Raw genomic sequence first — 12,091 nt, 5'->3', positions numbered from 1 at the left:
ATCTTAAAAGGTATTTGTCATATGCTCGGGTGTGACAGAGTAGGTGTGCACAGACAGGTGTGCCTCCAATGTTTGTACAGTCTAAAACCCTTGAGGTCAACAAAACTCACCTCAACCACTTGAGTCTCAAGAGGACTCATGAAGCAACCAGAACTTGCAATGCATTTTCTACATCTCCAACAATGAAGGGTGCCTATTTGCTCCTCGGGGCTCTGCGTACTTGTCGACTCTTTGCTTCTTTTCATCTGTGGGAACAACAATGATCATGAGAATGGTAAGAGTCCCTGGAGAAGTTTGACTTCCGAATCCTCACAACAGCAGTTGCGTGTAGCTATATCAGAAGTATCTTGTACTGTGGTGCGAGACGCCAAGCTCCTTCGCTCTGTGTCCTGACCAAAGACATAGCAGTGTCTGGGGCTGCTCTGTGACACAGCCAGTTGTGGGGCTCCATGGCAGGATGATACCTATGTAGGAAATTTCAACATCCCCAGCACTGGTAATAACCAAAACACCTAAAAATTTGGTCCTGTGAACCAGAATTCCTTAGTCTTCCATAGATAAATTCCCTTCCCAGAGTACTGCAGTGGAATGCCTTTTCTGTCATCTAAAACAACACACTTTTCACACAATGCAGATTATGAGTGTATGCTGTAGCATTCTGTGGGGTCCCAAACTGATGCTGTCAACAGCGCAGTGTATCCAGGAGTTTGGAGCTATGTTCTACGGAATTCCAACTTAGGCCATGGACAGGTCCTGCTTTGTGAAAGAGCCTGGCTGCAGCTTTTGGGATGACCTCAAGAGTGGGTTTTGTGAGAAGGAACAGGTACCAATCTGCTAGTGACTGTGTCCGAGGCAAGGAGTGCTTTATAAAAAGTCTAACATAGAAACTTTCATTTAATTCTGATTATGATAATGCATTATGCAGTGGCTACAAGCTTATTTTCTTTCTAGAATGCTTTATGTCTCTTATTACTGATTTGGGTAGAAACGATTGCTGCCTACCCTGAGGCAGACCTACATGGTAGAAGAGAAGCAACTCCTGCAGATGTCCTCTGTCCCCCACAAGGTGCTGTGGTGGGTGAGTCCTCCCTTTATACACATAATATACGTAAACAAATAAGTGTGACTTCTTTTCCAAAAAGAATCACGGCAAGGAAGTATAAACAGTGTTCATTTTGATTTTCATTTTTGTGGTGTTGTTTTGTGGCTCTTTTTGTTTGTTTCTTTCTTTTTGTTTGTTTGTTTGTTTGTTTGACTTTTGCTTTTGAAAAAGACCAAACATTGAACGTTTGTTTGTTTGACTTTTGCTTTTGAAAAAGACCAAACATTGAACATAAAATTGGGTGAGTATGGAAGTGGGAAGGATCTGGGATGAAATGGGATATGGGGAAATGATCAAAATAGATTGTCTAAAAAGTGTTATGTAAAGGATTAAAATTTAAGTATTCATGTTTACTTTTTAGTGAAATTTAAGTGTATTTTTAACTTTTTATTGATTCTTTGTGAGTTTACATTATGCACCCAGTCCTGCTCACCTCCCCTTCCCCTCATATCTGCCTTTTGCTCCTGTATCTGTTCCCCCAAATAAAACACATACATACAAACCAAAATACAGCACAGAAAAACATCTCATCAAAGAAGCTGTGGTATATCACAGTGTTTTCCACAGTCTGTCCCTCTGTCCATCCATCTTCACTTGCAAACGTTCATTGCAATGAGTCATTGGTCTGGATCAATCAAGGTCTCTGGCTTCTGTGACACCATCATTGAATTCTCACAGGGACTCTTGGTTATCCTGTTGTTGGCCTGTGTCATGCAGATCCTGAAGCTTTGGATCAGCAAGACTAGCCCTTTCACCCATCCCAACCATCTGAAGATAGATGATATAGAATTTTGGGGTGGGCCAACTCAGAACCCTGCACCACCAGATGAGCTCTTCAGCACAGCTCCTGCTAGGCCACCCAATGCTGCCATGGGCAGGGTCAGTTCTGCTCTCATGCCCTCCAGGCCAGCTCATCTGCACCCATGCCTCCAGAGTCAGCTCTACTGTGCTGCCCAGTCAAAAATAGGGGCCCAACTTTCCAGTGCTGCAGCCTGCAAGGGTCTGGGCCAACTCTCCCATCTTCACATCCTCAGGCTGGCTCACCCTGTGCCTTTGCCATTAGGGCAGCTTTTCTGTGTTGCTCAGTTCACCTGTTCTGACATGTGCTCCAGTCAGGGAGGGGCAAGGTGTCTCTTTGCCCATTGGCAGAGGGGCTTACTTTAAAGTGGTGGTCAACAGGAGATCAAGGCCAACCAAATCAACTAAGCGGGTCTTAATTGCGCTCACAGAGACCGAGGTGGCAAGCAGAGGGCCTATAGGGGTCTATATCGGGACCTCTGCATATATGTTATGGCTGTTAGCTTGTTGTATGTGTGGGATTCCTGACAGTGGTAGTAGGTGTTTCTCTGACCCTTTTGTCTGCTCTTGGACTCTTTTTCTCCTATTGGGTTGCCTTGTCCAGCCTCAGGATGAGGGCTTTTGCCTTGTCTTTTTGTATCTTTTTTTATTATGTGTGGCTGTTGTCTATTGGCTTCTTGGAGGCTCTTTTCTGAAAAGGAAACATATGGGGAGTAGTTCTGGGGTAGGGGTGAGGTCTGGGTGGTGGGGAGCTGGGAGAACTGGAGGGAGGGGAAACTGTGGTCTGGATATATTATATGAGAATCTATTTTCAATTTTTAAAAAAAGAAAATAAATAAGGTCATGATGGTCTCTATCAGACTGCGGGGTCTTTGAACAAGCTCAGTCAGTGAAACAGTTTACTATGCCCAGTGATAATGCAAATGGTTGAGTTCAGAATAGCTCCATCAATTGTGAGTCTATGTTTAAAATTTGAGATTTTTCCCATTAATGCAATTTGATCTATTCATACAATATTTACTGAAAGCTTCAATATGCTGGACTCTGAGAACATGAAGATGAATAGTCCTATCTTCTGCTTAGTGGTGCTCCTGTGCTATAAATACATTATTAGAAGGTCTCATCCTTAGTACATCAAAAGTGCTTAAGGAGCCTTAAGTAACAATGCACTAAGCCCTACTCATGGAAGTTCTAACTTACTCTTGAAGAAAGAGCTGGAGATAGGTAAAACCTCTACTTCTGAAGTGTTGTTAAATCTAAAATGAATATGTATATATAAATGTAAATGGCTAAATTTTATCAGCTATAAGTCAGAAGCATAGGAAAAGGAACCTAAAGATCTATAATATGCAAGTAGAAAGGATTTAATTATAATAGTTATGCATGATGGGAAATTCTCATAATCCTGCCACTTGGGAAGCTGAGGCAGATGGGGGTGGGTGAGTTGAGGACAGTCTAAGCCACATGGTGAGTGCTAGATCAGCCTAGGCTAAATAGAGAGACGCTGTTTTCAAAGACATAGAACACCCCTGGCTAGCAGGCTCACCAACTCTCTGCTGGTTAACTCAGCTCTGATCTTCCAGATGACAGGCCATAGTTCTGCCTTTATCAACTGACTCATCTTCAGAACCCACAAGTGCCACAGATCACTTTACTGAAACCATCAATGATAAGAGCTATGATATGTAAAAGCTCCCCATCTTGTTTCTGCATTGTTGGAATAATCCCCACCTTGTCTAACTCCCCAAGTGTTTCTCTTTCCCCTGGATATCCCTAACCTCCTCCATCCCCAACTCTTTTACCCCGTGATTCTCTTCTCAGGGAAGCCTCACACCAGAATCAAGTCTGAAAGTATCCATGTACGTTTATATGCCCCCAAATCCAGATACTCAGGTTCCTCTCAGATAGTCGCCCAGGTCCTCCTAACTTGTAGTAACATACAAATAAAGGTCAATAGGACATTTCAGTAAGTCCTCAGTGACAACTACCAAAGACTACACTGTGACAACTCATCCTTATAAATGATTTTTAAATCTATAGATCTCATTTTGATCTTGTTCCAAAGATCTAGGCCAGTATTTCCAATGTACAGATGTTGCATGAACATCTTTTTAAGACTGCTCTGGGAGAAATGTTTGTCCTGGCAGTTCATTAAGAATAAATACGTGCAAATCTACAGATAATAACTTAACCAGATGTGGTTACATAGCACTTGAAAAGTAGCCAGTCCATATTGTACAAAAACATATAATAGATGTTGAAGACTTGGTAAAAAATAATGAGAAATATATTTTAAAATGTATGTTAACTATATAATCAAATTTTAATATACTATATTGTATAAAGTTAATTTAACCTGCTTTTCTTCCTCTATTTGGAATGCATGGTTGTGTGTGTTGTATATGCATGTTTATGCACATGTTCATATGTGTATGAGCATGTAGAGGCCACAGGTCAACATCAGATGTTCTTCCTTCTCTATTGCTCGTTGGCCAATTTTTAAGGCAGTATTTATTTTTCATGTGCATGTGTGTGTGGGCATGTGTGTACCAAAGCAGATATTGAGGTCAAAGAAAAACTATATTGTCAGTTCTCTCATTATATCATGTGGCTTTAAGGAATTTAACTCAGGTTGTCAGTCTTAAAGAGAGGTTTCCTTTACCTAATAAAACTTTTTCTATTTTTTTTCTTTTTTTCTTAGATATTTTCTTTATATACTTTTCAAATGCTATCCTGAAAGTTTCCTGTACCCTCCCACCGTCCTGCCCCCATACCCACCCACTCCCACTTCTTGGCCCTGGCATTCCCCTATACTGGGGCATATAAAGCTTGCAATACCAAGGGGCCTCTCTTCCCAGTGATGGCTGACTAGGCATCTTCTGCTACATATGCAGCTAGAGACACGAGCTCTGGGAGTACTGGTTAGTTCATATCATTGTTCCACCTATAGGGTTGCAGACCCTTTCAGCTCCTTGGGTGCTTTCTCTAGCTTCTCCATTGAGGGCCCTGTGTTCCATCTTATAGATAACTGTGAGCATCCACTTCTTATTTGCCAGGCACTGGCCTAGCTTCATATGACACAGCTGTACCAGGGTCCCTTCAGCAAAATCTTGCTGGCATATGCAATAGTGTCTGGGTTTGGTGGCTGATTATGGGATGGTTCCCCAGGTGGGGTAGTCTCTGGATAGTCCATCCTTTCGTCTTAGCTCCAAACTTTGTCTCTGTAACTCCTTCCATGGGTATTTTGTTCCCTTTTCTAAGGAGGAATGAAGTATCCATCCATTGGTCTTCCCTGTTCTTGATTTTCTTATGTTTTGCAAATTGTATCTTGGGTGTTCTATGTTTCTGGGGTAATATCCACGTATCAGTGAGTGCATATCTAATGACTTCTTTTGTGATTGGGTTACCTCACTAAGGATGATATCCTCCAGATACATCCATTTGTTCAAGAATTTCATAAATTTATTGTTTTAAATAGCTGAGTAAGACACTGTCAATAAGACAAAAAGGCCACCAACAGATTGGGAAAGGATATTTACCAATCCTAATTCTGATAGGGGACTAATATCCAATATATACAAAGAGCTCAAGAAGCTGGCCTCCAGAAATTCAAATAACTCCATTAAAAAATGGGGTACAGAGCTAAACAAAGAATTCTCAACTAAGGAATACCGAATGGCTGAGAAGCACCTGAAAAAATGTTTAACATCCTTAATCGTCAGGGAAATGCAAATCAAAACAACCCTGAGATTCCACCTCACACCAGTCAGAATGGCTAAGATCAAAAATTCAGGTGACAGCAGATGCTGGTGAGGATGTGGAGAAAGAGGAACACTCCTCCATTGCTGGTGGGATTGCAAGCTTGTACAACCACTCTGGAAGTCAGTCTGGAGGTTCCTAGAAAATTGGACATAATACTACCGGAAGATCCAGCAATACCTCTCCTGGGCATATACCCAGAAGAAGTTCCAACTGGTAATAAGAACACTATGTTCATAGCAGCCTTATTTATAATAGCCAGAAGCTGAAAAGAACCCAGATGTCCCTCAACAGAATAATGGATACAGAAAATGTGGTACATTTTTTTTTTTTGAGACAGAATCTCTCTCTGAGTGTGATGCTTGCTGACTAGGCTAGACTGATAAGCCAGAAATGTCCCACCCCCACCCTACCCCTGTCCCTAGGATCTTCTTTGCCTCTGTCTCCTCAGGGCTGGGATTTCAAGCATATACCACCATGTCTGGCCTTTCCCATGAGTAATGGGGATCCAAACTGGTCATGTGGAACCTATTGATACATGTGATAAGGTTACAAAAAGCTAAACATAACGGGCAAAATATGACAACTAGGATGGTGTACATATGTCCATCCTTTGACCTGTGAGCCACATGGAACCACATATGGCTATGTGAGGGCCAACACAAAATTATAAACTTAAACTTTGTGAGACTATTTTCACAAGTTTAATTTTTTGTTGTTGTTGTTATTACTGGCTTACTCAGTTCTAGGGTATACTTTGAAGATGATCATGTCACAATGTTCAAAGGCCGGACACAACTCTTCTAGCAGTACATTTGCCAAGAGTTCCTTGGGTAGGACTTCTTGTCTACCTCCCCTGTCTCTGCATCTACAATTTGCAATTAAAGCTGCAATTTTAAATTATTTTTAAATATTAAAAATTACTGCAAAAACTATGCAGTCAAAATTAATAGTCATCATGCTTTTAATCAATAAACTCTTTTGACACAGTTATGTAATTCTCTCTTACTGTCCTTCCCATAATTTTGGCTGCATGGTTTTTTGAATACAGATACTTGCATAGTTCCCTAGAAACAGTGCTTTCTAACTCTTAGCCTCTTTCTGGTACAGCATTTTCATTCCCTATGGCATCGTTGAGCCAATAGTTGTTATCCTTTAAGGATGAAGTCAATGTTAAATATAGCGGGTGGACTCTAGGGATATTCAGTTTCTCTTCTTTCAGTACATATCTCCCCAAAGCAGTCAAGTTCTATCATTCTTAGTTCTGCTTTTCTTAACAATTCGAGTTACTAAAAGGCATTCTCTACTCATTCCAGTCACATAATCAAATGCAGTATCTGATCTTAAGAAACTCACAACAAACATTGACCGAAATCAGACAAACAATACATAGATGAGAGCTCCTCACGTTCCCTTTATCTCTTCATGGAAACAGATGATCTGTTCAATAAATAATACAAGCGTGCTGATCTGAAGTGTCAAGTTATAGGAAGCCTATCTTTAAGTTCTGACCTCTGTACCCAAGTGTCCGAGATCTATTCCCGGTTCCCTACTCACTCACCTTTGTGTCTGTGTTGTTGTGTTTCTCTCCACCCAGTCCCATTTGTGCTGCCAATATACCTTTGTATATGTGGCCTCCCACTGAAGCGTGCTTGACTTATCAGGGACCACCCCTCTCCCAGCAGCTATCAATCAGTTGCCTTTAGCTCCATTGCTAGGGGTAGGAATTCATGTCTACTTCACCTTTCTAGGCTGGAGTTTAGTCTTTCTTGGGCTTGTGGATACTGGGCTCACAGCTGCTATGGATTTATAGGTACAAAGGCCCTACTACATCTGGAAACCACTAACTGTTTCTTGGTGATCCACCAGCCCTGGCTCTTACTACCTTTCACTCCCCTCTTCCGTAATGAACCCTTAGGAATGAGGGTGTAATATAAGTCCCGTTTAGGGGTGACCATTCCATGGCCTCTAAGTCTTCTCAAGTTGATCAGTTGTTTTATCTGCTACCGAAAAAAAACAAATCTCTGGTGTGGATTGAGAAATACACAAGTCCATACTACATGGCTCCGTACACTTCTGTTTCCACAGTTAATTATTAATTACGTTTGAACTAAAGTGGAGTTCTTCAGCTATGGAGAAGAGGGGCTTAAGAGAAAGATGTCTAGCTGTGTTTATACTTATCTGAACTTGAAAGGGGAAGCAACAGATGGTTATCTGCTAGCAATCTGTTTATAAAAATGAGATGGCTTCTGGCCAATAACTTATGTTAAAAGGAAGGGTGAGACACTGAAGCCTAACTTATTAACAAAGTGGGTAGTCCTTTGAACAGTCTTGAACAATTTATGTGTTGGACACAAACTCCTCCAGCTCAGCAACTGAGACACTATAGTACTGGCTTAAGCAAGTCAGGGAACTATGTGAATATCTTGTCCAAAGGTTGTGGGGAGCAGTCCAGACAGTCTTATGGTTTTCTTAATGCACAGTACCCATACTCACACATACACTGGCACCTGCTTACTACATCACTGCCTGTCCTGCTCCTGCTATAGTGGCTGACGCTTCTTGAATGTTATTGCACATTTGGGAAACATTGCTCCAAGAGTTACAGCTCTCAAATGCTGAACACGTCAGTGGCATAATACTGCAAACTTACACTCACAAACATCACCATCAACCTCAGCGAGAATATTCTTTGATTACAGGACACCAGTAAAGCTTGTAAGGTCACAGTAATTGCCTAAAGTTTTCATTTTAACTTAAAAGATCAAATTTTGTGACACATAACAAGTATGAAAAATGCTCATATCTGAACACCTGCAGTCATTTGGGCAGGCTGCACAGTAGCTCACAACTGAAACACGGCGCGTCTGGTCAGCTTTCAGTAGTATGCAAGTTCTTCCTACCTTTTTAACCACAAAAATATTTGGGATTAAAGATAATGCATGCCTGGGGCAGTAGAGAATGAAAGGACTACTGGCAGGCAAGCCTGTGGTTCTATTTACCAACCACTGCCTTTGTGTCTCCAGTGAGAACTGCAGTGGTGAGAAAGGCAAACCACGCCTTAACATTATCTCATTTCTCAACCCGGTCTTAGCAATACAACTTGAGAACTGATACTTAACACAAAGTAGATCTCTCCAAAACGTCATCTATGCAAATTCCCTTGCCCGATTATATCCCTCAAAATGGTTAAGGAGGACAAATAAGTCCCTGTGAAAGAAACATTAGGAACGGCTTAGGCTGTAATTTTCTGTAACACTGAGCACGGCAATTACAACCCCCGTAAAGAAGCTCAAGTCTTTGTCTACCTCTGACTGTTATTTCCCTCTGTGGAAAAACGTCAGCCTTGGCTCAGGTATAATTCCATATGAAGGAACTTGGGATTTCCTTATTACCAAAATATTTCTTTAAAACTAAGATTGAAATCAAGTGAGGTGAACTTGGTAAATATGTGAAAAAAGTTAAAGCACAGCAACTTAGAAAGCAAAATGGTTATGGGGCTTGTTCAGTTCAGAGTCCTGCAGAGCAACACCATTTCTATCTTTTATTGTTGGGTTTTGAGGGTTTTCTTTCATTCTTGGTTTTGCTGTCAAGCTCATGCTGGTTTTGAACTTCTGGACTCAAGCAAGCCTCCTGCCTTAATCTCAATGTAGCCAGGACTCCAAATGCATACAACCATGGCTAACCAATTTTTATTTTTAAGCAGATCAATATATTCATCTTTGCTTACAAACACTACGATATATTTGTAGGCATCATTCTGTAGGCTACTCAATCTCCTAAAAGTTGTATGATTGGCAGGTCTCCCTGAAATGAGAGAAAACATCTACTCTGTCGATATTAAGAAGCAACATCTTTGAATGCTAGTGAGATCTCACCATATGGGATGCATGAATTTAAGTAGCAGTCCACAACTGCTTTGCAAAAACAGCCTTCTGAACCAGTGGCTGCTTCCTGGACAGAATGCCATGCATAATAAGTTTGCTGGGAATGGGCTATACCTATAAGGTCATTTTGTAAAATTAGTAAGATGTCAGCCCATGCTCGTGCTCTTGAACCCTGGTGTCTGTTTTGGCCCCAGAAGAACTGAAGTGCAGAGCACCCCAACCTAAGTAATTTACAACAAAAAATTAACAAAACTGAAATTGACCTACTAGATAGAACTGGGGGTAACTTCTTAGCTATGTCTAGGCTCTTTTAGACTTTATGGCTCCTACTTAGTTCAATAAATAGTTTAGCACATGAATTATTTAGTGTAAGCTGGCTTGTTACCTAAGCTCCCTTTTACATTGGCATTCACTAAGTCAAAGATATCAAATACTTCTGCAGAGATAGGAGAAAGACTTGGGCTATTTCCAAACTGCCAGTTTTACAATTCTAGGCACAGGACCTGCAGTGACTAAAGCCTCTAATTTATTAACTCTAAAAGTGTCTAAATCCTGAATTAGAGACCTTAATCTTCTTTAGTAATTGTTGGCCTTAAACACTTCTGGGTTTGAAACTGATGAAGTCAGTCTTAACGGTTCTTGGATATTCACAGTCAAAACTGTCTTCTTAGAAAGTACCCCCACCTCTGTTAGGAAAAAAATACCCAGTCTACCATATTCCCACAGAGCTCCTATTCCATACCTATCCTATGCCTTATCTGTCTTCCTAGGATTCCTCAGTTCTTAGGCACTATACAATTCAAAACTGACTTTAGCAAGTGTGGTGCTTTGAATATGAAATTTCCTTGATGGGCTTATGTTCTAACCACTTGGTGCATGCTGATGGAGTGGTCTGGGAAGGCTGTGGAAACTTTAAGAGGTGATCCTTGAAGTAAGTCACTAGGACAAGACCTAAAGGCTATATATGACCCCACTTCCCAGTGTCACTTTGCTTTCCAAATGTAGATGCAGTGTGATCAGCCAGCCTCATGCTCCTGCTACCACATGCTTCTAGGCACCTGTCATGTCTTCCCTGTCACATCTTCCCTGTCATGTCTTCCCTGCCATGCCTTCCCTGTCATGTCTTCCCTGCCTTGTCTTCCCTGTCATGCCTTCCCTGCCTTGTCTTCCCTGTCATGCCTTCCCTGCCTTGTCTTCCCTGCCATGCCTTCCCTGTCTTGTCTTCCCTCTCATGCCTTCCCTGTCTTGTCTTCCCTGCCATGCCTTCCCTGTCATGTCTTCCCTGCCATGCCTTCCCTGTCATGTCTTCCCTGTCATGCCTTCCCTGCCTTGTTTTCCCTGCCATGTCTTCCCTGCCATGCCTTCCCTGCCTTGTTTTCCCTGTCATGTCTTCCCTGACATGCCTTCCCTGCCTTGTTTTCCCTGTCATGTCTTCCCTGCCATGCCTTCCCTGTCATGTCTTCCCTGCCATGCCTTCCCTGTCATGTCTTCCCTGCCATGCCTTCCCTGTCTAGTCTTCTCTGTCATGTCTTCCCTGCCATGCCTTCCCTGTCATGTCTTCCCTGTCATGTTTTCCCTGTCATGTCTTCCCTGCCTTGTCTTCCCTGCCATGCCTTCCCTGCCATGCCTTCCCTGTCACATCTTCCCTGTCATGTCTTCCCTGCCTTCTCTTCCCTGCCTTGTCTTCCCTGTCATGTTTTCCCTGCCTTGTGTTCCCTGTCATACCTTCCCTGCCATGCCTTCCCTGTCTTGTCTTCCCTCTCATGCCTTCCCTGTCTTGTCTTCCCTCTCATGCCTTCCCTGTCATGTCTTCCCTGCCATGCCTTCCCTGCCATGTCTTCCCTGTCACATCTTCCCTGTCATGTCTTCCCTGCCTTCTCTTCCCTGTCATGTTTTCCCTGCCTTGTCTTCCCTGTCATGTCTTCCCTGCCTTGTCTTCCCTGTCATGCCTTCCCTGCCATGCCTTCCCTGTCTTGTCTTCCCTCTCATGCCTTCCCTGTCTTGTCTTCCCTCTCATGCCTTCCCTGTCATGTCTTCCCTGCCATGCCTTCCCTGTCATGTCTTCCCTGCCATGCCTTCCCTGCCTTGTTTTCCCTGTCATGTCTTCCCTGACATGCCTTCCCTGCCTTGTTTTCCCTGTCATGTCTTCCCTGCCATGCCTTCCCTGTCATGTCTTCCCTGCCATGCCTTCCCTGTCTAGTCTTCTCTGTCATGTCTTCCCTGCCATGCCTTCCCTGTCATGTCTTCCCTGTCATGTTTTCCCTGTCATGTCTTCCCTGCCTTGTCTTCCCTGCCATGCCTTCCCTGTCACATCTTCCCTGTCATGTCTTCCCTGCCTTCTCTTCCCTGCCTTGTCTTCCCTGCCTTGTTTTCCCTGCCTTGTGTTCCCTGTCATGCCTTCCCTGCCATGCCTTCCCTGTCTTGTCTTCCCTGCCATGCCTTCCCTGCCATGCCTTCCCTGCCATGCCTTCCCTGCCATGCCTTCCCTGTTACATCTTCCCTGTCATGTCTTCCCTGCCATGCCTTCCCTGTCATGTCTTCCCTG

At 42.8% G+C, this 12,091-nt stretch overlaps 1 protein-coding gene across 9 annotated transcripts in view; it reads right to left on the bottom strand.

Annotated features, from left to right (window-relative positions):
- The window catches only part of Rnf180 (ring finger protein 180), a 179,322-nt gene that overhangs the window by 150,916 nt on the left and 16,315 nt on the right, over positions 1-12,091 (bottom strand). For all 9 annotated transcript variants that reach the window (XM_029484985.2, XM_029484984.2, XM_085830864.1 and 6 more), the window contains exon 2: positions 111-245. In XM_029484985.2, coding sequence (XP_029340845.1) covers positions 111-245 — 135 coding nt within the window. The remainder of the gene's footprint in view (positions 1-110; positions 246-12,091) is intronic.

This window comes from Mus caroli, unplaced genomic scaffold, assembly GCF_978045245.1.
Source record: "Mus caroli unplaced genomic scaffold, Mus_caroli_1 scaffold_15, whole genome shotgun sequence".
In the NCBI taxonomy this organism is placed as follows: Eukaryota; Metazoa; Chordata; class Mammalia; order Rodentia; family Muridae; genus Mus; species Mus caroli.
The sequence above is the reverse complement of the archived record's forward strand: the minus strand, read 5'-3'. Positions and strand labels throughout refer to the sequence as shown.